Raw genomic sequence first — 26457 nt, 5'->3', positions numbered from 1 at the left:
CTCCCCACTTTTATAATCTATGCCTTCACTGACAAAGGCTAATGTCCCATATGCCTTCTTAATGGCCCTGTTAACCCAAACTGCCTTTAATGGTTTGTGAGCAATGGCAAAGGTAGTAAAGTCACTGTGGTCCCACTGTCCCATTAGTGAGGGAGGGGAGTAGGAGGTGGTTTAACCTGAGGGTCACCACACCTCAGGCAAGGGGAGATTCTGAGAAAGAGGTTCCATTGTGGTCACTCCAGCCAGTGTGGGATTTGAACCACACACTGTTGGAACAATTGTGGATCACAGACCAGCTAACCAGCCAACTGAGCTACCCAACACACAGCAATGGAATCTTCTCTCATCCTTCTAAACTCTGACCAACCTGCTCAGTCTCCCCTCATTAGACAAGCCTTTGTCTCTGTGTAGCTGAGAAAGTTGCAATCTGTCGATGTGACCCATGTCAATCATTGTGATCCATCATCACTAAATAGGGTCATACAATCACACAGCACAGAAACGTGCCCTTTATCCTAACTCACCCACGCTGACCAGGTTTCCCAAAGTGAACTTGTCTCATTTGCCTGTGTTTGGCCCATATCCCTCGAAACATTTCCAATCGTGTATCCATCCAAATGTCTTTAAATGTTGTAATTGTCCTCACCTCCACCACTTCCTCTGGCAGTTCCTTCCATGCATGCACCTCCCGCTCTGTGAGAAAGTTACCCCTCAGGTCCCTTTTAAATCTTTCCCCTGTTACCTTAAACCTCCAGGTTTGGATTGCCCTCACGTGGGAATTTGATTATTTACCTTATCTATGCCCCTCATGATTTTATACACCTCAAAGGTGACCCATCTGCTTCCAATGCTTCAGCTGATGCACCCTCTCCCAATAGCTCAATTCCCTTTTGTTTTTTGGAATCCTGGGATGGGAGCAAGGCAAATGTTTATCCTCCTCATGTCTTTAAATAACTTTGTCCTATGGTCTTTCTCTACCTCTGTGTCAATATGAGGTATTTGAACTGGAAAGGCTTGGAGGGCAACAGACCAAATGGTTGTGAATGGAAGATTAGCTTAGGAAACTGGGTCAGCATGGACGAGTTGGGCAGAAGGGCCTGATTCTATGTTTTTTTTATGGCTTTGAGACAGAATTTCATATTTGGAAAGCAAAAGAAGGATAATGTTTTGCACTGTCCCCTGACATTTGTCACTAAATGCCCACCTTCTTTGCCCCTCATCACTGCTGTGCCTTTCGGTCTGTGACTATAACAGTTGATAGATGAGCCCCGACTGTGTGTTACATTCCAGAACGCTTTGCCAAGCCCGTACTGAGGGTGGAGCCGGCGGCTGAAGTATTTGAGGGGCTCCGGGTCACGCTGACGTGCATTGCTCGGAGAGCACGGCGCTCCATCTGGCTTCACTACACATTTTACAGAGATGGCAGCGCCCTGGAGACAGCGCCGGATGCTGGCGGTGTGTACACGATCAACGCAGCAGCTGCAAACGTTTCTGGGAATTACGCCTGTGAAGCGATCGAGACAAATTCTGATCTGTGGAAGAGGAGCGACAATGTTCACATTTCCGTTAAAGGTAAGTATCTGTCATTATTGCAGAGTCTCCAGCACAAATTAAAGGCCTTTCAGCCCATTGAGTCAGAAACAGCCACCTCACTATTCTCTAATCCCCATTTCCCCAGCACTTGGCCCCAGAGCATTGGCATCGTGAGGGAGCATTTAAACACTTCTTCAATGTGATGAGGGTTTCTGTCTCTCCCACCCTTACTGGCAGTGAGTTCCACATTCGGTGAGTGAAAGTGTTTTTCCTCACAACGCCTCTAAACTTCCTGCCCCCTATCTTTAATGTCTATGCCCACTGCCTGGGCCATTGGTCCCTCTACCAAAGGGAAAACAAGTTTCTTCCTGTATTCTCGACCTATGCTGTTCATCATTTTATACCTCTCAATAATGTCTCCCTGTCTCAATCTCCACGGATGTAAGGAGAACAATCCTAGTCTGTTCAATCTCTCTCCATCACTGAAACTCTCCATCCCCCTCCTGATAAATCTCCCTCTGCACCCTCTCCCAGTGCTAACACATCCCTCCAACAATGTGGAGAATGGGTGAACCAGACACAACGCTCTCACTGTGGTTGCACGTTTTCATTCCAAACGTGTTGTGGTCATCACCAAATCTGAGCTTCACCTGACATGATGCTAACCGCCTTCATTGACCTTGAAGGAGTTTAGGAGTCTCCCGTGCTGACTCTGTCTCAGGATTTTCTTGCTCTCATTCTAATCACTGAGCTTTCCCAAGCTCAGACACTCTACAGCTCAAACAGAAACATGTCCTTTTGCTTTCCAGAGGCATTCGCTGTCCCTAAGCTGACCGTGTATCCTGAGGGACAGCTAGTTGATGGTCAATGGTTTAAGCTGATGTGCTTGGTTGAAGAGAATCTCTCCGAAGCTTCCTTGCGGTACAGCTTTTACAGAAATGGGATCCCTATCCAGTCTCCGTCCGACCACAGCAATTCCATCTCTGAGCCAGCTCGTCCGGCCGACTCGGGTACTTACCATTGCGAAGTTACGGGCAGTAAGGTGCGGAAACGCAGTAATCAGCTCCATTTGTCCATCAGGCGTGAGTACCGTTTATTATTGTTCCTTTCTTTAAACTGTGAAGGATTCAAAGTAGAGACAGATTATCATCATTCCCCACATCCACAGCCATATATTAGAGCTGCAGAGACAAACAGCACAGGGTAATGAGTCACCCATTTAGGATTGATATGTGGAGAAATGTTTTCACCTCGAGAGTGGGAAGCCTGTGGGATTCACTTCCCCAGAAAATTATGGAAATTATTATCCGGGAGTTGGCCATTTGGCCCTTCCAGCCTGTTCTGTCCGCGCAATGGGATCATGGATGATCACCTGACACAGTTCACTGCCCCCCACTGTCCCCTTGGCCCATGTGAACTCTATCCAACTCCTTCCTGAACAGCAAGCAATGTTCTCAGCCCAAACACATTCTGTGACAAAGAATTCCACAGGATTTCCACTCTCCCAGTGAAGACATTTGCCCCCATCTCAGTCCTACCCTGTCTCCTTTAGGCAATGAGCCCACAGCCTGAAACATCCCTCTGTACAATTAGGGATGGGCAATAAATGCTGGATTACCCAGTGACACACATCCAAAGACTGAACATACAAAAATGGATATGAGAATGGATGTGATTGTGATTAAGTTCTTAGATGAGTTTGCAATTAACTCTGCCAAGCAAAGGGACCTAACATTTGTTTATATTTGCAGGAATTCCAGTGTCAAAGCCAGAACTAGTAATTCAATCAGGAAAGGAGCTAATCGAAGGAGATATGGCATCCTTAATCTGTTCAGTCTCCAATGGCTCTCTGCCGATTTATTACCAATTCTACAAGGGCTCAAGTGTGGAGCTGTACTGGGAGCTTTCCAACAGTACTAAGCTTGTTTACAACATTGAAACCATCAGCAGAAAAGACAAAGGGATTTACCATTGCTCGGTGAGAAATGAGGTGACAGGCCCTTTGCACAATGAAGACATAGAGATCACAGTGATAGGTGAGTTCAGAAGGACTCTCTCCCAAAGAGTAACTGATCCATCGGCTCAGGGACCACTGCTGATGAGATCTCTCAAAACTAGTGTATTGTCATTGAAGACGTCACTTTGGATTAAAGTGACACAGCCTTGGATATTAGAGTCATAGAGGTATCCAGTATGGAACAGGCCCTTCAGCCGAACTTGTCCACGCCGAACAGGTTTCCCAAAAAGTCCCATTTGCCTGCATTTGGCAATTTCTTTTGAATGTTGTCATTACCGCTACCATTTCCTCTCGCAGCTCATTCCATATGTGCACCACCCTCTGTGTGAAAATGTTTCCCCTCACATACCTTTCCTATCTCAGCTTATCCAGTGCCCTTTAGATTTAGCCCCCACTACCCTGGGGAGAAGTCCTCGGCTTTATCACCTTACATATTCCCCTCAGGATTTTATAAACCTCTCTGAGGTCACCCCTCAGCCTCCAATGTGTCAGAAATAAAACCCCCAGCCTATCCAGCCTCTCGTTATAATTCAAACTTTCTAGTCTCGGTGACATCCTTCTAAAGGTTTTTGGCACCATTCCCTGCTTCAGAACAACTTTCCGTAGCAGGGTGAACAGAATTGTACACAGTACAATTACCAAGAACATCCTAAGATTCAATGCCTCCCATCGTTCTTCCAAACTCCAGCCAATATAGTTTTCTCCTCGCCCATGATAGCTTCTACACCATCTGATGCTCGATCATTCTTGTTGCTGCCATATCTATTCCAGCTCGTACAGAGCTATATCACCCACACTGCTTCCCTCCCTGTCATTTCCAAAAATCATGCACCCCCTGAATATTTGGTTAGATATTTTGCTGGAGAACCAACACCTGCCCCATCTCTTCTGATCTTCTGTCCAAAATATAAAGGTGTGTTATGTTAATGAGCAAAGTGTTGATTTTGGGCAGAATACCAGGCATTTAGAGTGTGAAGGGAGGTGATTGGTCAAGTGTTGATGATTGTCAGGGTGAGGTTTGGGCTTGGTATTTTTCAGGGTGTATTTTTAAAATCACAATTTGGAAAGAACTTTGTCAGAAGACTGCATTTCTGAGAAGAGACTGACTTACACGACCTATTTCGAAGGCAATTCGAAGTAATTCCCCTCACTTTTGTTTCGGAATCACACAGAGTTCCATGCTGGGTGAGGGTGGCTGGTTTCCTTCTCCCAACAACAGCATTTTGTCTCTGTTCAGCATGATTTCATGAGCCATTCAGTTTCACCATTACTGAGACAGTAGGAACTGCCGATGCTGGAGAATCTGAGATAACACCATTTTATCTCAGTTTCACCATGACTGAGCTTGCTTCTCACTTCCCGATTCTAAAAATGAACTGAACTTAAATTATATACAAGAAACAGTGTGCAATCTTTGGTGAACGATGACAGGCAGGCCTACTCCATTGGGAGTTATGTATTCACATGTGGGACATGGGCAATGCAGTCCCCGTCCCACGTTGCCCCGCTTTGAGAAGGTGGTGGTGAGTTGCCTTGTTGAATCACTGCATCCATGTGCTATCAGTTGACCCACATTGCCCTTAGGGTGAGAATTTGAAATGTGGAGCTGGCTTAAGGAACAGATATTGCATGTCCTTGACAGGTATGTTCCTGTCAGGCAGGGAGGAAGTGATGAGGGAAGGGAACTGTGGTTTACTAAAGAAATTGTATCTCTTGGTAAGTGGAAGAGGGAGGCTTATGTGACAATGAGATGAGATGGTTCAGATGGGGCGATGGAGAGTTACAGATTAGCTAGGAAGGATTTAAAGAGACAGTTAAGAAGAGCAAGGGGGGGACATGAGCAGACATTGCTGGGTAAAATAAAGGAGAACCCTAAAGTTTTGTATAGGTATGTGAGGAATAAGAGGATGACTAGGTTAGGAATAGGGCCAGTCAAAGACAGAAGTGGGAAGTTGTGTATGGATCCTGTGGAGATTGGAGTGGTGCTAAATGATTATTTCTCATCTGTTTTCACTGAGGAACAGGAGAATATTGTAGAACAGATGACTGAGTTACGGGCTACTAGAATTGAAAGGATTAAGGTGAGTAAGGAGGAGGTGTTATCAATTCTAGAAGGTGTGAACATAGATAAATCCCCTGGGCTAGATGGAATTTTTCCAAAGATTGCCTGGGACGCTAGGGAGGAGGTGGTGCAGCTTTTGGCCTTGACCTTTAAGTCCTCATTGTCGACAGGTTTAGTGCCAGAGGACTGGAGGGTTGCAAATGTTGAACCCTTGTTCAAGAAGGGCAGTAGGGATGACCCAGACAATTATAGACCTGTGAGCCTTACGTCTGTTGTAGGAAAAATTTTGGAAAGGTTGAGAAGAGATAGGATTTATAATAATCTAGCAAACAACAATTTGATTGGAGATAGTCAACATGGATTTGTCAAGGGCAGGTCGTATCTCACAAACCTCGTTGAGTTTTTTGAGAAGGTTACCAAGCATATGGATGAAGTTCGGCAGTTGATGTGGTGTACGTGGACTTCAGTAAAGCCTTTGATAAGGTTCCACATGATAGGCTATTGGAGAAAATACAGAGGCACGGGATTGAGGGAGAATTAGCAATTTGGATTAGAAACTGGCTTTCTGTAAGAAGGCAATGAGTGGTGGTTGATGGAAAATATTCAGCCTGGAGTCCGATTACTAGTGGTGTGCTTCAAGGATCTGTTTTGGGACCACTGCTGTTTGTCATTTTTCTAAATGACTTGGATGCAGGCATAGGTGGATGGATTCGTAAGTTCGCAGATAACACTAAAGTCAGTGGAGTGGTGGACAGTTTGGAAGAATGTTGCAAGTTGCAGGGAGACTTGGATAAACTGCAGAATTGGGCCGAAAGGTCGCAAATGGAGTATAATACGGGTAAATGTGAGGTGATTCACTTTGGGAGGAATAATAGGAAGGCAGAATACCATGTCAATGGAAGGATTCTTGGTAGTGTGGATTTGCAGAGGGATCTTGGTGTCCATGTACATAGATCCCTGAAAGTTGCCACACAGGTTGACAGTGCTGTTAAAAAGGCTTAACGTGTTTTAGGTTTTATTGGTAGAGGGACTGAGTTCCAAAGCCGTGATGTCATGCTGCAACTGTACAAAACGCTAGTGTGGTCTCATTTGGAATATTGTGTGCAGTTCTGGTCACCCCATTAAAGGAAGGATGTGGAAGCATTGGAAAAGGTGCAGAGGAGATTTACCAGGATGTTGCCTGGTCTGGAGCGCAGGCCTTATGAAGAAAGGCTGAGGGACTTGGGTCTGTTCTCATTGGAGAGAAGGAGGCTAAGAGGAGATTTACTAGAGACATACAAGATGATCAGAGGATTAGATAGGGTGGACAGTGAGAGTCTTTTTCCGTGCATGATGACTTCAGCTTGTACAAGGGGGCATAGCTACAAATTGAGGGGTGATAGATATAAGACAGATGTCAGAGACAGGCTTTTTACACAGAGAGTGGTGAGGACGTGGAGAACCCTGCCTGCCAATGTAGTGAACTCAGCCACATTAGGGGCATTTAAACAGTCCTTAGATAAGCATAAGGATAATGATGGGATAGCGTATCAGAGATAATGGGAACTGCAGATGCTGGAGAATCCAAGATAATAAAATGTGAGGCTGGATGAACACAGCAGGCCCAGCAACATCTCAGGAGCACAAAAGCTGACGTTTCGGGCCTTGACCCTTCATCAGAGAGGGGGATGGAGTGAGGGTTCTGGAACAAATAGGGAGAGAGGGGGAGGCGGACCGAAGATGGAGAGAAAAGAAGATAGATGGGGAGGAGAGTATAGGTGGGGAGGTAGGGAGGGGATAGGTCAGTCCAGGGAAGACGGACAGGTCAAGGAGGTGGGGTGAGGTTAGTAGGTAGGAGATGGAGGTGCGGCTTGGGGTGGGAGGAAGGGATGGGTGAGAGGAAGAACAGGTTAGGGAGGCAGAGACAGGTTGGACAGGTTTTGGGATGCAGTGGGTGGAGGGGAAGAGTTGGGCTGGTTGTGTGGTGCAGTGGGGGTAGGGGACGAACTGGGCTGGTTTTGGGATGCGGTGGGGGAAGGGGAGATTTTGAAGCTGGTGAAGTCCACATTGATACCATTGGGCTGCAGGGTTCCCAAGCGGAATTTGAGTTGCTGTTCCTGCAACCTTTGGGTGGCATCATTGTGGCACTGCAGGAGGCCCATGATGGACATGTCATCTAAAGAATGGGAGGGGGAGTGGAAATGGTTTGCGACTGGGAGGTGCAGTTGTTTGTTGCGAACTGAGCGGAGGTGTTCTGCAAAGCGGTCCCCAAGCCTCCGCTTGGTTTCCCCAATGTAGAGGAAGCCACACCGGGTACAGTGGATGCAGTATACCACATTGGCAGATGTGCAGGTGAACCTCTGCTTAATGTGGAATGTCATCTTGGGGCCTGGGGTAGGGGTGAGGGAGGAGGTGTGGGGGCAAGTGTAGCATTTCCTGCGGTTGCAGGGGAAGGTGCTGGGTGTGGTGGGGTTGGAAGACAGTGTGGAGCGAACAAGGGAGTCACGGAGAGAGTGGTCTCCCCGGAAAGCAGACAAGGGTGGGGATGGAAAAATGTCTTGGGTGGTGGGGTCGGATTGCAGATGGCGGAAGTGTCGGAGGATGATGCGTTCTATCCGGAGTTTGGTGGGGTGGTGTGTGAGAACGAGGGGGATCCTCTTTGGGCGGTTGTGGCGGGGACGGGGTGTGAGGGATGTGTTGCGGATGTGTACCCGGTGTGGCATCCTCTACATTGGGGAAACCAAGCGGAGGCTTGGGGACCACTTTGCAGAACACCTCCGCTCAGTTCGCAACAAACAACTGCACCTCCCAGTCGCAAACCATTTCCACTCCCCCTCCCATTCTTTAGATGACATGTCCATCATGGGCCTCCGGCAGTGCCACAATGATGCCACCCAAAGGTTGCAGGAACAGCAACTCTAATTCCGCTTGCAGCCCAATGGTATCAATGTGGACTTCACCAGCTTCAAAATCTCCCCCTCCCCCACTGCATCCCTAAACCAGCCCAGTTCGTCTCCTCCCTCCACTGCACCACACAACCAGCCCAGCTCTTCCCCTCCCCCCACTGCATCCCAAAACCAGTCCAACCTGTCTCTGCCTCCCTAATCTGTTCTTCCTCTCACCCATCCCTTCCTCCCACCCCAAGCCGCACCTCCATCTCCTACCTACTAACCTCATCCCACCTCCTTGACCTGTCTGTCTTCCCTGGACTGACCTATCCCCTCCCTACCTCCCCACCTATACTCTCCTCCCCACCTACCTTCTTTTCTCTCTATCTTCCGCCCGCCTCCCCCTCTCTCCCTATTTATTCCAGAACCCTCACCCCATTCCCCTCTCTGATGAAGGGTCTAGGCCCGAAACGTCAGCTTTTGTGCTCCTGAGATGCTGCTGGGCCTGCTGTGTTCATCGAGCCTCACATTTTATTATCTATTGATGGGATAGTGTTGGGGGGTGGACTTAGATTAGTTCACAAGCCGGCGCAACATCGAGGGCTGAATGGGCCTGTTCTGTGCTGTATTGTTCTCTGTTCTATATTCTATTATGGCCCGGTAACACTGAAGAAACGTCCGATATGTTTCCATTTCAAGATGCTGAGTAGCTCACAGGGGAATTTGTACTGGTGTTCCCATATATCTGCTGCTCTTGTCCTTCTGGATGGAAGTGGCTGTGGAGTTGCAAGATGCTGCTGAGAATCTTTGGTGAATTTCAGTGTGCAGATGGTACACACTGCTGCAACTGTGTGTCAGTGATGTAGGGATTAGATGTTTGGGGATGTGGCAATCAAGTGGGAGTAGCTTTTTCTATGGATGGTGTTGAGCTTCTCAAGAGTTGTTGGAGCTGCCTCCAACCAGGCAAGTAGGGAGTATTCCATCACACTACTGACTTGTGTAATGTCGATGTTGGGCAGGAATTGGTGTGTCAGGAGGTGAATTGCTCACTGCCGGATTCCGAACCTCTGACCTGCTCCTATCGTCACAGTATTTATTTGGGTAGTCTGATTTAGTTTCTGGTCAATGATAAACTCTAGGACGTTGATAGCGGGGAATTCAGTGATGGTCAGACCATTGAATGTCAAGGGCAATGGTTAGATACTGGAGTACTGTGTACATTTCTGGTCACCTTACTGCAGGAAGGGTGTGATAGCACTGGAGGGGGTACAGAAGACGGGGTACAGAACCAGGTTGTTTCCTGGGTTGGAACAAGTGAGCTGTAAGGAGAGAGTAGATAGGCTGGGATGGTTTCCTTTAGAGCAGGGAAGGCTGCAGAGGGTCATGAATGAGGTGCATCAGATTATGAGGGGGGTGGACAGGGTGAATGGGGAGCATCTGTTCCCCTTGGTTGAGAGGTCAGTCATGAAGGGGCACAGATTTAGTGTAAGGGACAGGAGATTCTGAGGGGATTTGACAGAAAAAAATCTTTTTCACTCCGAGGTTCATGCAAATGGGACGAGAGTGGCGAGCAGAAACCTAAAATAAACGTTTAAAATATATTTGGAGGAGCACTTGTCACACCATAACATTTCAGGATATGGGGCCAGGGTGGGAAATTGGAATTAGCGCACCTTTAGGGATAGTTATTGTCAGTGCAGACGCAATGGGCCGAAGGGCCTGTTCCACGCTGTATGATGCACTGGTCGCATTCCCCAAGGGTGTTGGCCGTGTGAGGGCATTCAGTGATGGTAGCGCCATTAACATCACGGGCTCAATGGTTAGATTCTCTGTTAATGGTCACCCCCAGGATGTTAATACTGAGGGAAGCAGCAACGGCAACGCCATTGAACATCGGGGGCGCGATGGTTAGATTTTCTTTCTCTCAATGATAATCTCCAAAATGTTGATAATTGGGGAGAATTAAAGCTCTCCATTAGATTTTAAATCCATCAAACTGCTTCACTCCCTTTTAAATTATTTGCATTAAACTGGTCCCCACTGACAGCCTCAATCGATGGGCGAACTCCATGGTTTTGAACTCGGTGTGTTTTCTCCTCAGTTCCTGTCTCAGGTGCTGTGCTGATACCCCGCACCAACGGGACTGAGATACAGCCCGGGGACCGCCTTGTTCTCCGGTGCCTGGTGAGGGAAGGCACTGAGCCCCAGTTCATTTGGTACCGAGACAACGTGCCGCTAAGGAACGGCAGTGCGAGCTCCCATGTGACTGCCGATGGTGGTGAGCTGGTTATTCATTCATTCCGGAGAGACAGTGTCGGGAGGTATCACTGTGCAGCGATCAACACAGGAACCGACGGCACCATTTTTAACGTGACCAGCGATTATATCGAATTCACGCTGCGAGGTAACAGTGACAGTCAGATCAGACACAGACAGAGCACAGGGAAAGGCCATTCGCTCCATCCAGTGCGTGCCAGTCAGAAACAATTAACCATCTCAGTTAGGAAGGTGACGTGAGGTTATTAATCCAGCTGCCTGGGTCATTTTCCCGGGATCCCAGTTCAAATCCCGCTCATACCCGATGGTAGAATTTGAGCGCAATAAAAATCTGGAAGTGTAAGTCTTATGGAGAGGGGCGTGCAGAGGAGATTCACCAGGACGTTGCCCTGGGGTGGTGCATTTCAGCGATGAAGAGATGCTCAGTAAGCTCAGGCTGTTTTCTTTGGAGCAGGGAATGCTGAGGGGGAACTGATAGAGGTGTGCCAGTCTGTGTGGCACAGGGACTGCTGTGGGGGGATGAGGAAGCAGCTGCTCCCCTGGGTGGAAGTGTAAATAACAAGGGCAGCATCATTTGAAAGTGAAATGCAGGAGGTTGAGAGGGGGTTTGAGGATTGTCTCACCCACAGGGCTGTGGGGGCTCGGAGGGTAGTTGAGGTGGGAAACCTCGCAGCCTTTAAAGAGAACTTGAATGAAACTCGACGTGCCATAACATTCCAGGCTGTAGGGGGCCGATTGCAGGAAAGTGGGTTCAGTGCAGGGAGCTCAATGGGTTCAATTCTTCCGTGTTTTCCATCCCCCCGTGGGTGGCAGGGAGTTACATACCTGCAGGGGTTGGTCACTCTGATGCTGATCGTGTGCCTCACACAGGGCTGATGCGGTAACACTTCCCGCTGAGTTTGTTAACGTGAGCCGGATGTTGTTGAATTTCAGCTCGGAGTTATTCCACGGAGATCGCGGCCTCGCTCGTCCCAGTTCTGCTGTTCGCCGGCCTGATCGCGTCGGCGTGGTTCATCCACAGGAGGGGGCACACAGGTCTGTAACTTCCCACGGGGATCGGGTTTGTTCCCCGGGGCATGGCATTGCCGTCCACGCCCCAGTGTAACCTTTGCAGCTGGACAGGGTTGGGGTGGGGGACCCGGGGAAGGAGTTGTTGGGTCAGGAACTGGGGTGGACCGTGTTCCTGACAGTAGGAGGGAGAGCACTCACCAAGTTAGCCTCCTGGATCGGGTAAATGTGACCAATACTCCCACTCTGTGTTACCTCAGAGAAGAGGAGAGGCATAAGATCGTGTGAATCAGGAACAGGAGGAGGCCATTCAGCCCCCTCAAATCCTTGCTCCACTAATCCTCACCCTAACTTAAACTCAATCCTACCGCTAAACTAAATCTTTGTCCTAAACCGAGCTCTCATTCTCATTCTAATCTTGCCTCTCAGGCAAATGCTAACTAAAACTAATAACTAACCCAAGCCTTAAGCCTAGCCGTAGACTGAACACTGACCCTCACCCGAACCCTCGCCTCATCACCTTAAACCAAACCTTAATGCTGAACCAACCTTAACCCTAACGCTGGCCCAACCCATAACCCAAAACCTAACCATGACCCTAATCCTAATCTGAATCCTAACACTAACCTTAAACTGAATACTAACCCTCACCATAAAACAATCCTTAACCTCATGCTAACCCTAACTCTGGCCTTGGCCCTCACTCAGACACGAACGAAACCCTCACCTAATCCCTGTCACAAGTGGTTAATGTGCATTCAGATGGGTTTGATGATTCTCATCTATTGATGTGTTTGCTCTCTGCTTATGACTGAGAAAGGGCTTTGCAGCTCCTGTCTGGAACAGCACAAAGCTACTGTCCAATACGCTAAGAATGTTATCTCTCTACCTGCAGGCAATTCCTCACCTGTGTCACAGCCCAAGAGGTAAGGGGATGAAACTGCAAATTTTATATTTGCCATTGTTTATCCTGATTCCCCTTAATCAGGGAGCGACAACGAGCAGAAGAACTGAGAGAGGGAACTTGGGTATTGCCTTATCCTTTTAATATGAGCCTGACAAACCAGGAAACAATACTCCTGGAAAGTCCCAGGTGGCTTTTATTCATTCACAGGGGTGTGCGTGTCACTGACAGGGCCAGCATTTTATTGCCAATCCTTAATTGCCCCAGAGGGCAGTTTTGTTAACCAGCTTCTAGAGTCACAAATGGGCCAGACCAGGTAAGAATAGCAGATTTCCTTCCCCAAAGGACATAAGTGAAAAGCGATGGGGAATTGGGCAGCTCCTTGAGGGTGAGAAAGCTCCATGTTTGGATGGAAACCAGGGACGTGGGACCAATGAATAACAGGGTCTCACTGGGCTTTGTAATTTCCGTGGTAGCTTTGCTGTTTTGTTGAAGCTGAGCGTGGGGTTGAAAGCGTTGTGTTTGAAATGACAACTTCCTTCCCTTCCCCTTTCTACTGGAAATAGATCCCAAGCTTCTGGTGAAGTGGCAGCAGCCAGCAACCTGGAGTATGCAGTAATCGGAGCAGCACACAATGCTGGTGAGTGCCATTGAATCGGTGTGGTTATAGAGCCCCACACAGTGACGGTGCACCATAACCTGGTAGGAATTCTGGTCAATCGTCCAAGCTGTCAGCTGGGCTAGAATGGGGTGGTTTTCCTTGGAGCTGTGGAGGCTGAAGGGGAGGACAGCAGCCAGGAAACAGGACTAGGCCATTCAGCCCACCTATCCTGTTCTGCCAGACATTATGATTATAGCTAACCATCTAACTCAGTCCCTGGTTCTGAGAGAAATGCGGAGGCCATTCAGCCTGCCCATTGGCCGGCCCATTGGGTAGTGTCACAGCTGACCATCCGACTCAATCCCCAGTTCCCAGCTTTCTCCTGCAGACACTTCAATCCCTTTCACCCTCAAAGATGCCAACTCCTCCTTCTTTGAGGTGTATAAACTGATAAGGGGCAGACATACGGGAGACAGGAAGAAACCCAACCCCTTCTTGAAGGACTCAATGACCGGGGGGTTGGGGACATGGATTGAAGGTAAGGGGCAGGAGGTTTAGACGGGGATGTGAAGGAAAATGTTTTCATCCAGTCAGTGATGGGGAATTTGGAACTCACTGCCTGTCAGGGTGAGAGAGGCAGAATATCTCATCACATAGGTCATGCCTTACAAACCTTAACGAGTTTTTTGAGGATGTGACTAGAAAGGTTGTTGAGGGTCGAGCTGTGGATATGGTGTATATGGACTTCAGTAAGGCATTTGATAAGGTTCCCCATGGTAGGCTCATTCAGAAGGTCAGGACGAATGGGATACAGGGGAACTTAGCTGCTTGGATACAGAATTGGCTGGCCAACAGAAGACAGCGAGTGGTAGTAGAAGGAAAATATTCTGCCTGGAAGTCAGTGGTGAGTGGAGTTCCACAGGGCTCTGTCCTTGGGCCTCTACTGTTTGTAATTTTTATTAATGACTTGGACGAGGGAATTGAAGGATGGGTCAGCAAGTTTGCAGACGACACAAAGGTCGGAGGTGTCGTTGACAGTGTAGAGGGCTGTTGTAGGCTGCAGCGGGACATTGACAGGATGCAGAGATGGGCTGAGAGGTGGCAGATGGAGTTCAACCTGGATAAATGCGAGGTGATGCATTTTGGAAGGTCGAATTTGAAAGCTGAGCACAGGATTAAGGATAGGATTCTTGGCAGCGTGGAGGAACAGAGGGATCTTGGTGTGCAGATACATAGATCCCTTAAAATGGCCACCCAAGTGGACAGGGTTGTTAAGAAAGCATATGGTGTTTTGGCTTTCATTAACAGGGGGATTGAGTTTAAGAGTCGTGAGATCTTGTTGCAGCTCTATAAAACTTTGGTTAGACCGCACTTGGAATACTGCGTCCAGTTCTGGGTGCCCTATTTTTGGAAAGATGTGGATGCTTTGGAGAGGGTTCAGAGGAGGTTTACCAGGATGCTGCCTGGACTGGAGGGCTTATCTTATGAAGAGAGGTTGACTGAGCTCGGTCTCTTTTCGTTGGAGAAAAGGAGGAGGAGAGGGGACCGAATTGAGGTATACAAGATAATGAGAGGCATAGAGTTGATAGCCAGAGACTATTTCCCAGGGCAGAAATGGCTAGCATGAGGGGTCATAGTTTTAAGCTGGTTGGTGGAAAGTATAGAGGGGATGTCAGAGGCAGGTTCTTTACGCAGAGAGTTGTGAGAGCATGGGATGCGTTGCCAGCAGCAGTTGTGGAAGCAAGGTCATTGGGGTCATTTAAGAGACTGCTGGACATGTATATGGTCACAGAAATTTGAGGGTGCATACATGAGGATCAATGGTCGGCACAACATTGTGGGCTGAAGGGCCTGTTCTGTGCTGTACTGTTCTATGTTCTATGTTCTATGTTCTATTGAAGAAAGATTGAGATGTGCACTTGTGATGCCAAGGATATGGAGGCAGGTGCTGGGAAAATGTGATTAGAGAATAGGGAGGTGGTTGCTTTTGAACAGCACAGACCTGATGCGCTGATGGGTCTACTGCTGAGCTATAAGCCCCTATCTTTAACCAGTGTCTTTTACAGACGGCTGTTGCTGTTAATACCTTGTGACTGGACCTCCTTCAGGGTGTTTTGCCTGACACAACATGCTTATTTGATCGGAAGTAATGTCGGAAACTGAGGGCGCAGTACTCTGGTATTGAGAAATCCAACTGATGTTGGTTACAATGAGTGATTGTGTACAAAGGCTTGGCTCCTCAGAGACACAAGTGCTCCATGCAAGTGATAATGAAGGGAAGCAAGCTTCCTGTACAGCAGTCTTTATAGTGGTTGTAGTGAACTGAATGATCTCCAAGGATATTAACTGCATGCATATTTATTTATCTATGCGTCTTCTTATCTAAATGAGGCTACAGGACCTAACATATAGGAGCAGAATTAGGCCATTCTTTCCATCAGGTCAGCTGTGCCACTTGACCAAGGCTGATGTGTTTGTCAATCTCATTCCCCTTCCTTCTCCCATCACCCTTGATCCCCCTTTTTAATCAAGAAGCTATCTATCTCTATCTTAAAACATCCATCTGTCTATCCGTCCATCAGTCGATTAAATTTGTCCATCCAGCTCTGAAATTTATTATCTATCCATGAATCTGTGCATTGATGTTGCATGTGTCATTTAGCCCATTATAGCGCTGCTCTCTGATTGATGTGTGTTTTTCATGTGCACTTTATTTCTTTGTAGAAAACGCCGCTGCGGATATAGTTTATTCAGTGGTCACCACCAAAAAGAGAACAGAGTCTGGTAAATATTTTGTTTGTTTAATGCTATGTTTAAGAGAGAGACAGAGGATCGTTGCAGCTCCAACAATATCATGATCCCAGTTACTGTGGAAACGCCGGTGTGTGGCCAGTTCCAAATAGAGAAATACCACAGTGCTTGCAGTGACAGGAGTGTGAGGGAACAGAGGGTCTACCAAAAGAAACATCCAGATTTGTGAATGAATGGACAGTGAACCAGCCAATCAGAAACAAGCCCCGATCTGATCTGCCATGACCCTTTATTCCCCTGCAGATAGGGTCAAGGATTTGGAGATGATTTATATGTTGTCAGTGACTCAGAACAGACACACAGAGCAATGAGAAATGGTTAACAGGGACTGCCAATGCTGGAGTCTGAGATAACAAGGTGTGGAGCTGGATGAACACAGCAGGCCAGGGCAGCATCAGAGGAGCAGGAAAGCCGATGTTTCAGAAAATGAAGAAGAGTCCAGACCTGAAATGTCCTCTTTCTTGCTCCTCTGACCCTGCCTGGCCTGCTGTGTTCATCCAGCACCGCATCTGGTTATTCCAAACAGAAGGGGTATGGTCTAGTTATATTATCACTTCACTGTTAATCCAAAGACCCTGGCTAATGTCCTGGGGACCTGGGTTTGAATCCTCCCACAGAATTTGAATTCAATAAATATCTGGAATTCAGAGTTCAATGACCATGAAATTGTTGTGGAAAAGCCCAATGAATTTACCAATGCTTTTTAGGGAAGGAAGCTGCAATCCTTACCTGGTCAGGCCGACATGTGACTCCAGACCCACAGCAATGGAGACAGTTAGGGGTGGGCAATAAATGCTGGCCTGGCCAGTGACACCTTGTGAATGAATGAAATAAAAATATATCGCCGTGTGTGTTGGTGACTGTGTTATGAAGGCGGTCGCTTCCCAATTACTGTTTAGTACATGTAGAAACATTCTGTGCGTGACATAAGCAGTGGGACATGCATTTTACACTTAACTGAGGCAGACGTAGATCATTTTCTCTTAAAACTAAGAACTGTGGATGCTGGACATCAGAAATAAATTCAAATATTTCTGGAGGAGCTCAGCAGGTCTGGCAGCATCTATGGATAGAGAGAAAGCAAGTTCCATTTTCCTCATATAATACGCAAGGCGGATATGCAAAATGCTACCACCTGCTGATTTGAGATGACAGAGAAAATAAAAGCACCGCATGTCATATTGTTGCTCAGAAAGATGAACTTACAATTATCACACGGATACCTGTCAACACCCACAAGGGACATTTGAACTGAAGTTGGCCTTGTGTACAATGGAATTCAAACACATTCTAGCCTTTGTCTGAAGGGAATGAGTAGTAAATGGTCATGTTCTACATAGCCACCAGCCTGCTCTTTCATAGGAGAGAGAGAGTGAAGGGGAACTGGGTGGTGTTTTAACTTTTAGAGAATCACCACGCCTCAGGAGAGGGGAGAGGTTCAGAAGGAGCATCCTTCAGGGTAGCCTCAGCTGGTGTGGGAATTGTACCCATGCTGTTGGCAAGGGTTGGCATGTAATAGAACATAGAACATAGAACAGTACAGCACAGAACAGGCCCTTCAGCCCACAATGTTGTGCCGACCATTGATCCTCATGGATGCACCCTCAAATTTCTGTGACCATATGCATGTCCAGCAGTCTCTTAAATGACCCCAATGACCTTGCTTCCACAACTGCTGCTGGCAACGCATTCCATGCTCTCACAACTCTCTGCGTAAAGAACCTGCCTCTGACATCCCCTCTATACTTTCCACCAACCAGCTTAAAACTATGACCCCTCGTGCTAGCCATTTCTGCCCTGGGAAATAGTCTCTGGCTATCGACTCTATCTATGCCTCTCATTATCTTGTATACCTCAATTAGGTCCCCTCTCCTCCTCCTTTTCTCCAATGAAAAGAGACCGAGCTCAGTCAACCTCTCTTCATAAGATAAGCCCTCCAGTCCAGGCAGCATCCTGGTAAACCTCCTCTGAACCCTCTCCAAAGCATCCACATCTTTCCTATAATAGGGCGCCCAGAACTGGACGCAGTATTCCAAGTGCGGTCTAACCAAAGTTTTATAGAGCTGCAACAAGATCTCACGACTCTTAAACTCAATCCCCCTGTTAATGAAAGCCAAAACACCATATGCTTTCTTAACAACCCTGTCCACTTGGGTGGCCATTTTAAGGGATCTATGTATCTGCACACCAAGATCCCTCTGTTCCTCCACGCTGCCAAGAATCCTATCCTTAATCCTGTACTCAGCTTTCAAATTCGACCTTCCAAAATGCATCACCTCGCATTTATCCAGGTTGAACTCCATCTGCCACCTCTCAGCCCATCTCTGCATCCTGTCAATGTCCCGCTGCAGCCTACAACAGCCCTCTACACTGTCAACGACACCTCCGACCTTTGTGTCGTCTGCAAACTTGCTGACCCATCCTTCAATTCCCTCGTCCAAGTCATTAATAAAAATTACAAACAGTAGAGGCCCAAGGACAGAGCCCTGTGGAACCCCACTCACCACTGACTTCCAGGCAGAATCTTTTCCTTCTACTACCACTCGCTGTCTTCTGTTGGCCAGCCAATTCTGTATCCAAGCAGCTAAGTTCCCCTGTATCCCATTCCTCCTGACCTTCTGAATGAGCCTTCCATGGGGAACCTTATCAAATGCCTTACTGAAGTCCATATACACCACATCCACAGCTCGACCCTCATCAACCTTCCTAGTCACATCCTCAAAAAACTCGATAAGGTTTGTAAGGCATTGACATACATTTGTCAATGTATGACAAAAACCAGCCATCTAGCCAACTGAGCTATCTGGAACTATCAGCATGCAACAGCTAAAACCACCCTCTATCTTCTACCTTTGACCATGTTCACATTGTTATTGAAGCTGTCCTGAAAGGGACAACATTGGCAGAGATATAACATCCAAGAGTGGATGTCCATTCATTCTCAAATTCCTATTTTTGCATAAAAAGCAATCCTGGAATACAGTAAGTTCTCAATAAACAATGTTTCTTTCCTAAGGTGTGTGACTTTCAATGAAACAAAACTGAACAAATTAGAGTTTCTCATTGCAACTAATATGATAAGTATAGAGACAAAAAAGCTGCAGATGTTGGAATCCAAGATAGACAAACCAGGAGGCTGGAAGAACACAGCAAGCCAGGCAACGTCTGGAGGGAGGCAGCGGTCAGCGTTTCGGGTATGGCCCTTCTTCGGGGCTGGAAGTGGGGGTTGTGCCTGAGGTGTTGACTGCTCCTTTTCTCCGAGTTCTGCCTGACTTGCTGTGTTTGTCGACAATATGGTGAGTCTAGTTTAGTTCTTCAGATGGTTTGACACGAGACTAAGTGTATTAAACTCTTGAGTTGAAATAGTGTTCTTTCCTAAATTCCTACATTTATGAGCAACTGTTGAATTTATTTTAAAGGAATTAAAGTTGACAGTGGACACTTTAAGTACATTAATTGAAATGGTTTGGAGGGATATGGGCCAGATGCAGGCAGATGGAACCATTTTAATTTGGGATTATGCTTGGCATGGACTCGATGGACCAAAGGGTCTGTTTGCATGCTGTGTGACTCTAAAACCCAAATGGACGTTATCTGTATGGTTCACTCTTGTCGTTTTCATGTATAACAACAGGGCGAGTCATGCAAAGGCTGATAAGATTAAGGCGGCCTGCTGAAGATGTTGCAATGACCTGCATCCTAAAAAACTGACCCGCTGTGTGATTGACCTGAATGCAAATTGTAGGCTTTAGCCAGAGCGAGGTTTCTAAATGCAATCTTCTGAAGTTTCTGGGCTGATTGAGGAGGACAATTTATTAAGCATTGCACCAATATAAAAACACAGCCATGCTTTTGAAAGATTCAGTTACATCTTTAATGTTGATCAGCCTTCAATTCGTCCAAATTGAATCGTCAATGTCTCCAAAGAGTTCCTTCTCAACTTAGTCTGTTTTATTTTCAGGCAGCAGTGTTGGTTTCTCCTCGAATGGGAAGGAGGTATGTTACATTTTAAGCCTAAATAGACCACAGCTATTGCCACAGGAAGTGCAGGTAATTTATAACTTACATCCGCGCAGTAAAACATTAACTATTGGTTCATATCAGACTGATCACAGGAAATACCTTACAAATTAGGAGCTGGAGTCGGCCATTCAGCCATTCCAGCCTGCTCTCCCCATTCAATTTTCTGGTCCTGACTGCGTTCTGTCGCAGAGAATCCCACAAGGATCCCACTCTCTTGGTGAAGACATTTCGCCTCATCTCAGTCCTTACCTATCTCCTTTATATTGTGACCCCTGGTTCTTGACTTCCTCCCAGTCACTAGGAACATCCTTCCAGTATTTACCGTATTTAGTCCTGTTAGAATTTTACAGATTTCTATGAGATTCTTCCCTTATTCGCCTAAACTGCAGTGAATATAATCCTAGCCAATCCAGTCTCTCTTCATGTGTCCATCCTGCCATCCCAGGAATCAGTCTGTGAAACCTTCACTGCACTCCCTCCATAGCCAGAACATCCTTTCTCAGATAAGGAGACCCCAAACTGCACACACAATACTCCAGGGTTTGGTCTCACCCTGTACAATTGCAGCAAGATATCCCGGCTCCTGGGCTCGAACCCTCTCGCTTGAAGGCCGGCATCTCATTTGCCTCCTTCACCACCCGCTGCCCCTGCGATACTCACTTTCAGCGATTGATGTACGGGGGACACGCAGGTCTCATTGCACCTCCCCCACTCCCATTCCATCACTGTTTGGATAATCACCACCTTCCTGTTTTTGCTCTCAGTTGGTTAACCTCATGCTGATCTACATTAGCTGCCACTTACTGAATTGTCCAAATCACACTGAAGCATCCTGTAGCCTCCTTCACAGCTCCCCTCACCCCCAGCTTTGTGCCTGCCTTTAAACACAGTGGGAAATATCCAGCAATGCTTTATCAATGGAGTAGGTCACTCACTGTTTCACATTCCACTTCCAGTGCCTGGGGATAAGTGAGTTTCAAACTTGTGGCATTACTGGTGTTGGTGTTCCAGTTACTCCTGTACAGAATTAAAACATCACTGACCGTGACATTAAATAGTTGCCAGTTCATTGTCATTCACACCCAATTGGTAGCTACAGTATGTACCATCTACAAGATACACAACAGAAATTTCCCAAAGATCCCCAGACGGCACCTTCCTAACCCACAGCCACATCCATCCAGAAGGACACGGGCAGCGGATACATGGCTACACCACCCCTTGTGTGTTCCCCTCCAAGCCGCTCACCATCCCAACTTGGAAATACATTGGCTGTTCTTTCAGTGTCACTGGGTGAAAATCCTGGAGTTCCCTCCTGAAGCGCATTGTGAGTCAACCTACAGGAAATGGGGCTGGAGCAGCTCAAGAAGGCGGCTCAATACCACCTTCTCAAGAGGGCAGCTAGGGACAGGGCAACAAATGCTGGGCCCAGCCAGCAATGCCAATGTCCCTGAGTGAATGGAAACAAATCAAAAGCCCTTTCAGCCTTTTCTGCTCCAAGCATCGACCTGAGCCTGTCCAGCCTCACTTCACTGGTGAAATGTTCTGACCCAGGCAATATCTTGGTGAATATCCCTCTGCACCCCCTCCAGTGCAATTACATCCTTACTATAGTGCGGAGACTGGAACTGCACACAGTGCTCCAGCTGCAGCCTCACCAAAGTCCTGTACAGCTCTGACATCACCTTCCCACTTTTATCATCTGTATGGCACACCTCAGGCACAGGTGGGACTTGACCCCCAGCCTCCTGGCTCAGAGGTAGGGAAATTACCACTGCACTACCCAGATTCCTAACTTGTGGCACTGAACTTCCTGTTGGTGATTCCTGTTTCCCACTGATATCCACTCCTACCTTTAACTACAAATGGCCTCTCTCACCTCTTCACCTTCCTGCTCCCACTCAATTCCAATTCCATTCCAATATCATTCCAATTGCAGGATGCCAAGCCTGACCCCAATGATTCCTGTATCACATACGCCACACTGAACCTCAGCGAGCTCTCAGAGGAAGAAGACAGAGCGGATGGAAATGTTTACGAGAATATTCCACACAAGTAAGAAAGAAGAAGACAGATGAGAGGCGGGTCATTCGATTTTTATAGACTGTCTGGTGAAGAGGTACAATGTAACTCCTGTGTACAGATCGCAAACTTGTGAACTTTGCGATGGAAACCATCTTTCACACGTTGTTCTGCTCCACTCATTGTGAAGCTAATTTCATGTTGTTGCATCTGTTGGTCTGTTCTGGACATTGCAGGCCGTTAGTTTTGTAAATTCAAAACTATTTCAGCAGCTGTGGTCTTTGGAAATTTAATACCTGCCTCTCCTTCCCTCTCATGTACATGTCTGAGGATTGAGCTTTTCAGTTGGTCCATGTTTAAGGGGAGGAAGACATCATCTGCCACCTTGTGCGCATGGAACAGGAATCTCCCCTATTCTGACCAACTTTGAACAGGAATTGCCAGAAGGATCTGACAGTTGGGAGATATATAAAAGGAGAAACCAGCCAATTTCAATGGTTACATTCCAGGGCGAAAGAGACCTGGGGTGTGGGGTTGGAAGGAGCAACTTCTGGCCCCACAGAAGGAACACACACTGAGCTGCAAGCCACTGAACAAACTGGATAGAAAAGGCATGGATGAAACAGAGTCTATACGGAAAAGACTAGATCTCCCAAAGAACCAAAACCCCTGCTGGACACTTCAACTCGGCTTTCTGAGATTCCAAAACCCATTGTGGGAATGGGAACGTAGGGGGTTTCTCTCCGCTGCAGGTATTTTGGAAACGCCACATTGTCAGGATGGGGGATCACACACCTCCAGAGTGGCAGGCTTGACCTTTGAATGGGGAAGCGATGGCCTCATGGGATTATTGCGGAACTGTTAATCCAGATGTTCCAGTGATGTTCTGGGGACCCGGGTTCAAATCCTGCAACACAGATTGTGGAATTTAAATTCATCAAAATCCTGTAATTGAGAGTCTGATGGTGACTGTGAATCAATTGTTGGGAAACCCCATCTGGTTCACTCACGTGGTTTAGGGAAGGAAACTGCTATCCTTACCTGGCCTGGCCTTCATGTGACTCCAGACCCACAGCAAAGTGGTTGATTTTTAACAGCCCCCTGGACAGCTAAGGATGGGCAACAAATGTTGGCCTGGCCAGCAATGCCCTCATCCCATGAATTAAAAAATGTCGGCTTTTTAGTCCCGACATACAGACACTCTCGCTGCACCACAAAAGGGTTTGGGTTGATGTAAGTACAGGCTTGGTAGAAGACGTTAAGATTTTAACATCGACGCCGTCTGGATCTGACAATTGCTGGCCACCAAGAAAGGAGCAGCGCAAGTCCGATTGCAAACTGGTGAACACCAACAGGGACAACACCAGCGCGAGGGCCAAAGGGTCTGGTCAATAGGTACCAGGTACCTTTGAATGGAACAGCAGGACTGTGCTGATGAATTGTTCACATTCGAGCCAGTAAGGATGGTGACTGGCTTATTGCTGTTTTTTAATCACGATGACCCCTCGTTCAGGCGAAGGATGTGGGGCATTGCTGGTAAAGACAGCATTTGTGCCCCTCATCATAGAGTCATCGGGGCTATTTCTGTGCTCTGTGACTCTTCGGCCTAACTCGTCCATGCCAACCTGGTTTCCTAAACTGACCCAGCCCTGTTTACCTGTGTTTGAACCATATCCCTTCCAACCTTTCCTATCCATGTATCTGCCAAAATTTCTTTCAAATATTTATAATTTTACCCACCTCCGCCACTTCCCCTGACAGCTCATTCCATATACCCACCACTGTCTGTGCGAAAGATTTGCCCCTCAGGCCCCTTCTAAACCTTTCCCTTCTCACCTTAAACCTATGCCCTCCACTTTTGGACTCTCCAACCCTGGGGTTAAAGACCTTGGCTTTCACCTTATCTATGTCCCTCATGATTTTTAAAACCTTCAAAGGGTCACCCCTCAGCCTCCGATGCTCTGGAAAAAAAAAACAGCCTATCCTTATAGCCCAAACTCTCCATTCCTGACAACATGGTTATGTTCATTTTTTTCACCCTTTCCAATTGAATAACATCCTTCCTGTAGCAACATGACCAGAACTGTACACAATGCAACAAGAATATCCTTATCAATGCCTTGTACAGCCACAACATGATGTTCCAACTCCTGTCCTCCATGCTGCTTTCCCGATCCATCACCATTTCGATAATAATCTGCATTCCTGTTTTCTTATTTCTCCCAAAGTGGTAGCCTCACATCAATCCACATCAAACTGCATCAGCCGTGCATTTGCCCACTCACTCAATTTGACCCAATGGCATGGAAGCATCTCTGCATCCTCCTTCACAGCTCCCCCTCCCTCCGAACCCTGTGTTGAGATGGAAAACTAAATGAAAACACAATGGTCCCAGTGTTTATGAAGCAATGGAAAGTATTGTTCATGGATGGTGTACATTGGGATGGGTTTAATCTGTCGCTGTGTTATTGTAAATGTAATTTCTTGATGATATTTGCTTTTGTACACAACAATGCTGCCTTTGGAGATGAATAAAATTGTAACACACAACAAATTGGTGGATTTCTTTTTTAAAATCAAGGTGCGTTGGTGGAACCCCCGGTGATCCAATGTGAGGCGGGTATCAGAGACCGAACTTGGGGATTACTCTCAGGGACGGGAAGGTGATGCAAGGTGCAGTGAGCCAACACGTCAGCCACAGTCTCCCCTGGGTCACCAGCATCGCCCCTTCCATCCGTCGCTCATGTGTGGGTGGGAGGGAGGTGGGGGGGTGCGGGATGGAGGGTGAGATATCGTGATAGGGAGGGGTAGAGGGTAAGGGAAGGAGTATGTGTGAGAGAAAATGTTTGAGGAAAGTTTATGTCAACGACCGTCTGAGATGTTTTGTGAGATTAAATGTGCGCGTAGGATGTTTTGTGTGGCTGTGCGTGAATGTGTGTGACAGTGTGTGAGAGTGTGTGTGTGCGAGAGAGAGCAAGAGTGTGTTGTGAATGTGTTTTTCTGTGAGTTTAAGAGGCTGTATGTGGGTGAGTGTGAGTTTGTTTGAAATTATGTGTGAGATAATGTGAGTTTGTACAAGAGTCTGAGCATAAACTGTGATTGCATGTGAATGTGTAAGGGAATGTGAGAGAGATTATGACAGTTCTGAGTGTGTGTGGGTGTGTGATATTCAATGTAATTTTGTGAATGAATTTGTTTGAGCAAACATGTGTTTGTGTGAATGCAAACTGGTGTGACTGTGTGTCAGACCGTGTGTGTGCACACGCACCTGTGAAGGACGTGTGTGTGAAATTGTTCCAGTGTGTATGTGTCTGTCAGACTGTGTGTGAATATGTGACCATGTCAGTGTGTGCGTGTCTTTGTGCGTGTGCGGTGCGTGAGAGGGAGAATAGCGAGAAAAGGGACTGAATTGTGGGGGTGGGGGTTAGTCAAGGAGGATGGAGTTGGGGTGAGACTGAGCGGAAACAGGATGTGGAGCATAGAGTGAGGGGAAGGCTGGTGTGAGTGTGTGTGAGAGTCTGACTATGTGTGTGAATCTACATGCATGAGCGTGTGTGTGTGTGAGTCTGTGAGAGAGAGAGTGTGTGATTGCGCACATTTTTCACAATGAGGCAGTGAGCTGGGAAGGGAGTTTGGGCACTCTGTATCATCCGGATCTGGGAGATCAAGAGATGATCTCAATGCAATTTCGAAAACCCTGAGAAGAATGGACAGGTTGGGGTTTGGTGATGGGGGTCAATGCAGCAAGATTCTTAAGCATTGCTGAAGAAGGGTCTAGGCCCGAAACATCAGTCTTCCTGCTCGTCTGATGCTGGTTGGCTGCTGTGTTCATCCAGCTCGACACTTTGTTATCTCAGATTCTCCAGCATCTGCAGTTCCTCCTATCTATCCCTATTCCCTAATCCCATTTTCCCAGCAGTTGGCCCATAGCCTTTGAATCACAAGTGCACATCTAAATCCTTCTTCAATGTGATGAGGGTTTATGCCTCTCCCACCCTCACAGGCAGTGAGTACCAGATTCCCCAGCACTCTCTGGGTAAAAACCTTTTACCTCACATCCCCTTTAAACCTCCAAACTCTTCCTTTCAATGAAACACGCCCTCTCTCTCGCTCTCTGTGACACACACACACACACGTAGACATTCACTGAGCCATGCCCTCCCCTTTAGCTGAAGATACAGTCGAGACAGACAAACGGGAGGCTGGAAGGACAAGCCAGGCAGCATGTGGAGGAAAGGAGCAGTCAACATTTCTGATATTAGCCTTCTTCAGGCCGATAGCCACAGGAAACAAGGGGAAACCTGGGAGTTCTGCTGTAAAAAGGACCGATCT

The 26457-nt window shown here is 47.2% G+C and overlaps 2 protein-coding genes and 1 long non-coding RNA gene across 5 annotated transcripts in view; 2 read left to right on the top strand and 1 right to left on the bottom strand.

The window, feature by feature from the left end:
- The window catches only part of LOC132207190 (histone H3-like), a 913943-nt gene that overhangs the window by 812632 nt on the left and 74854 nt on the right, over positions 1-26457 (bottom strand). The window lies entirely within an intron of this gene.
- LOC132207170 (Fc receptor-like protein 3) overlaps positions 1-26457 on the top strand; it is a 50679-nt gene that overhangs the window by 10713 nt on the left and 13509 nt on the right. For 2 of the 3 annotated variants that reach the window (XM_059642363.1, XM_059642362.1), the window contains exons 3-6: positions 1291-1572; positions 2343-2615; positions 3285-3569; positions 10581-11481. In XM_059642363.1, the coding sequence (XP_059498346.1) occupies positions 1291-1572; positions 2343-2615; positions 3285-3569; positions 10581-10996 (1256 nt within the window). In that variant the 3' untranslated portion in view covers positions 10997-11481. Of the gene's footprint in view, positions 1-1290; positions 1573-2342; positions 2616-3284; positions 3570-10580; positions 11482-26457 lie in introns of those variants that run through there. The other variant, XM_059642364.1, reaches the window with a different exon arrangement.
- Positions 12672-24690, top strand: LOC132207122 (uncharacterized). Its single transcript, XR_009443338.1, has 4 exons — positions 12672-13308; positions 15994-16053; positions 20042-20076; positions 22043-24690. It is a non-coding gene; the product is annotated as an uncharacterized LOC132207122 (long non-coding RNA).

Source organism: Stegostoma tigrinum, chromosome 44 (genome assembly GCF_030684315.1).
Source record: "Stegostoma tigrinum isolate sSteTig4 chromosome 44, sSteTig4.hap1, whole genome shotgun sequence".
Taxonomy (NCBI): Eukaryota; Metazoa; Chordata; class Chondrichthyes; order Orectolobiformes; family Stegostomatidae; genus Stegostoma; species Stegostoma tigrinum.
This window is presented reverse-complemented; position numbering and strand designations above follow the sequence as displayed.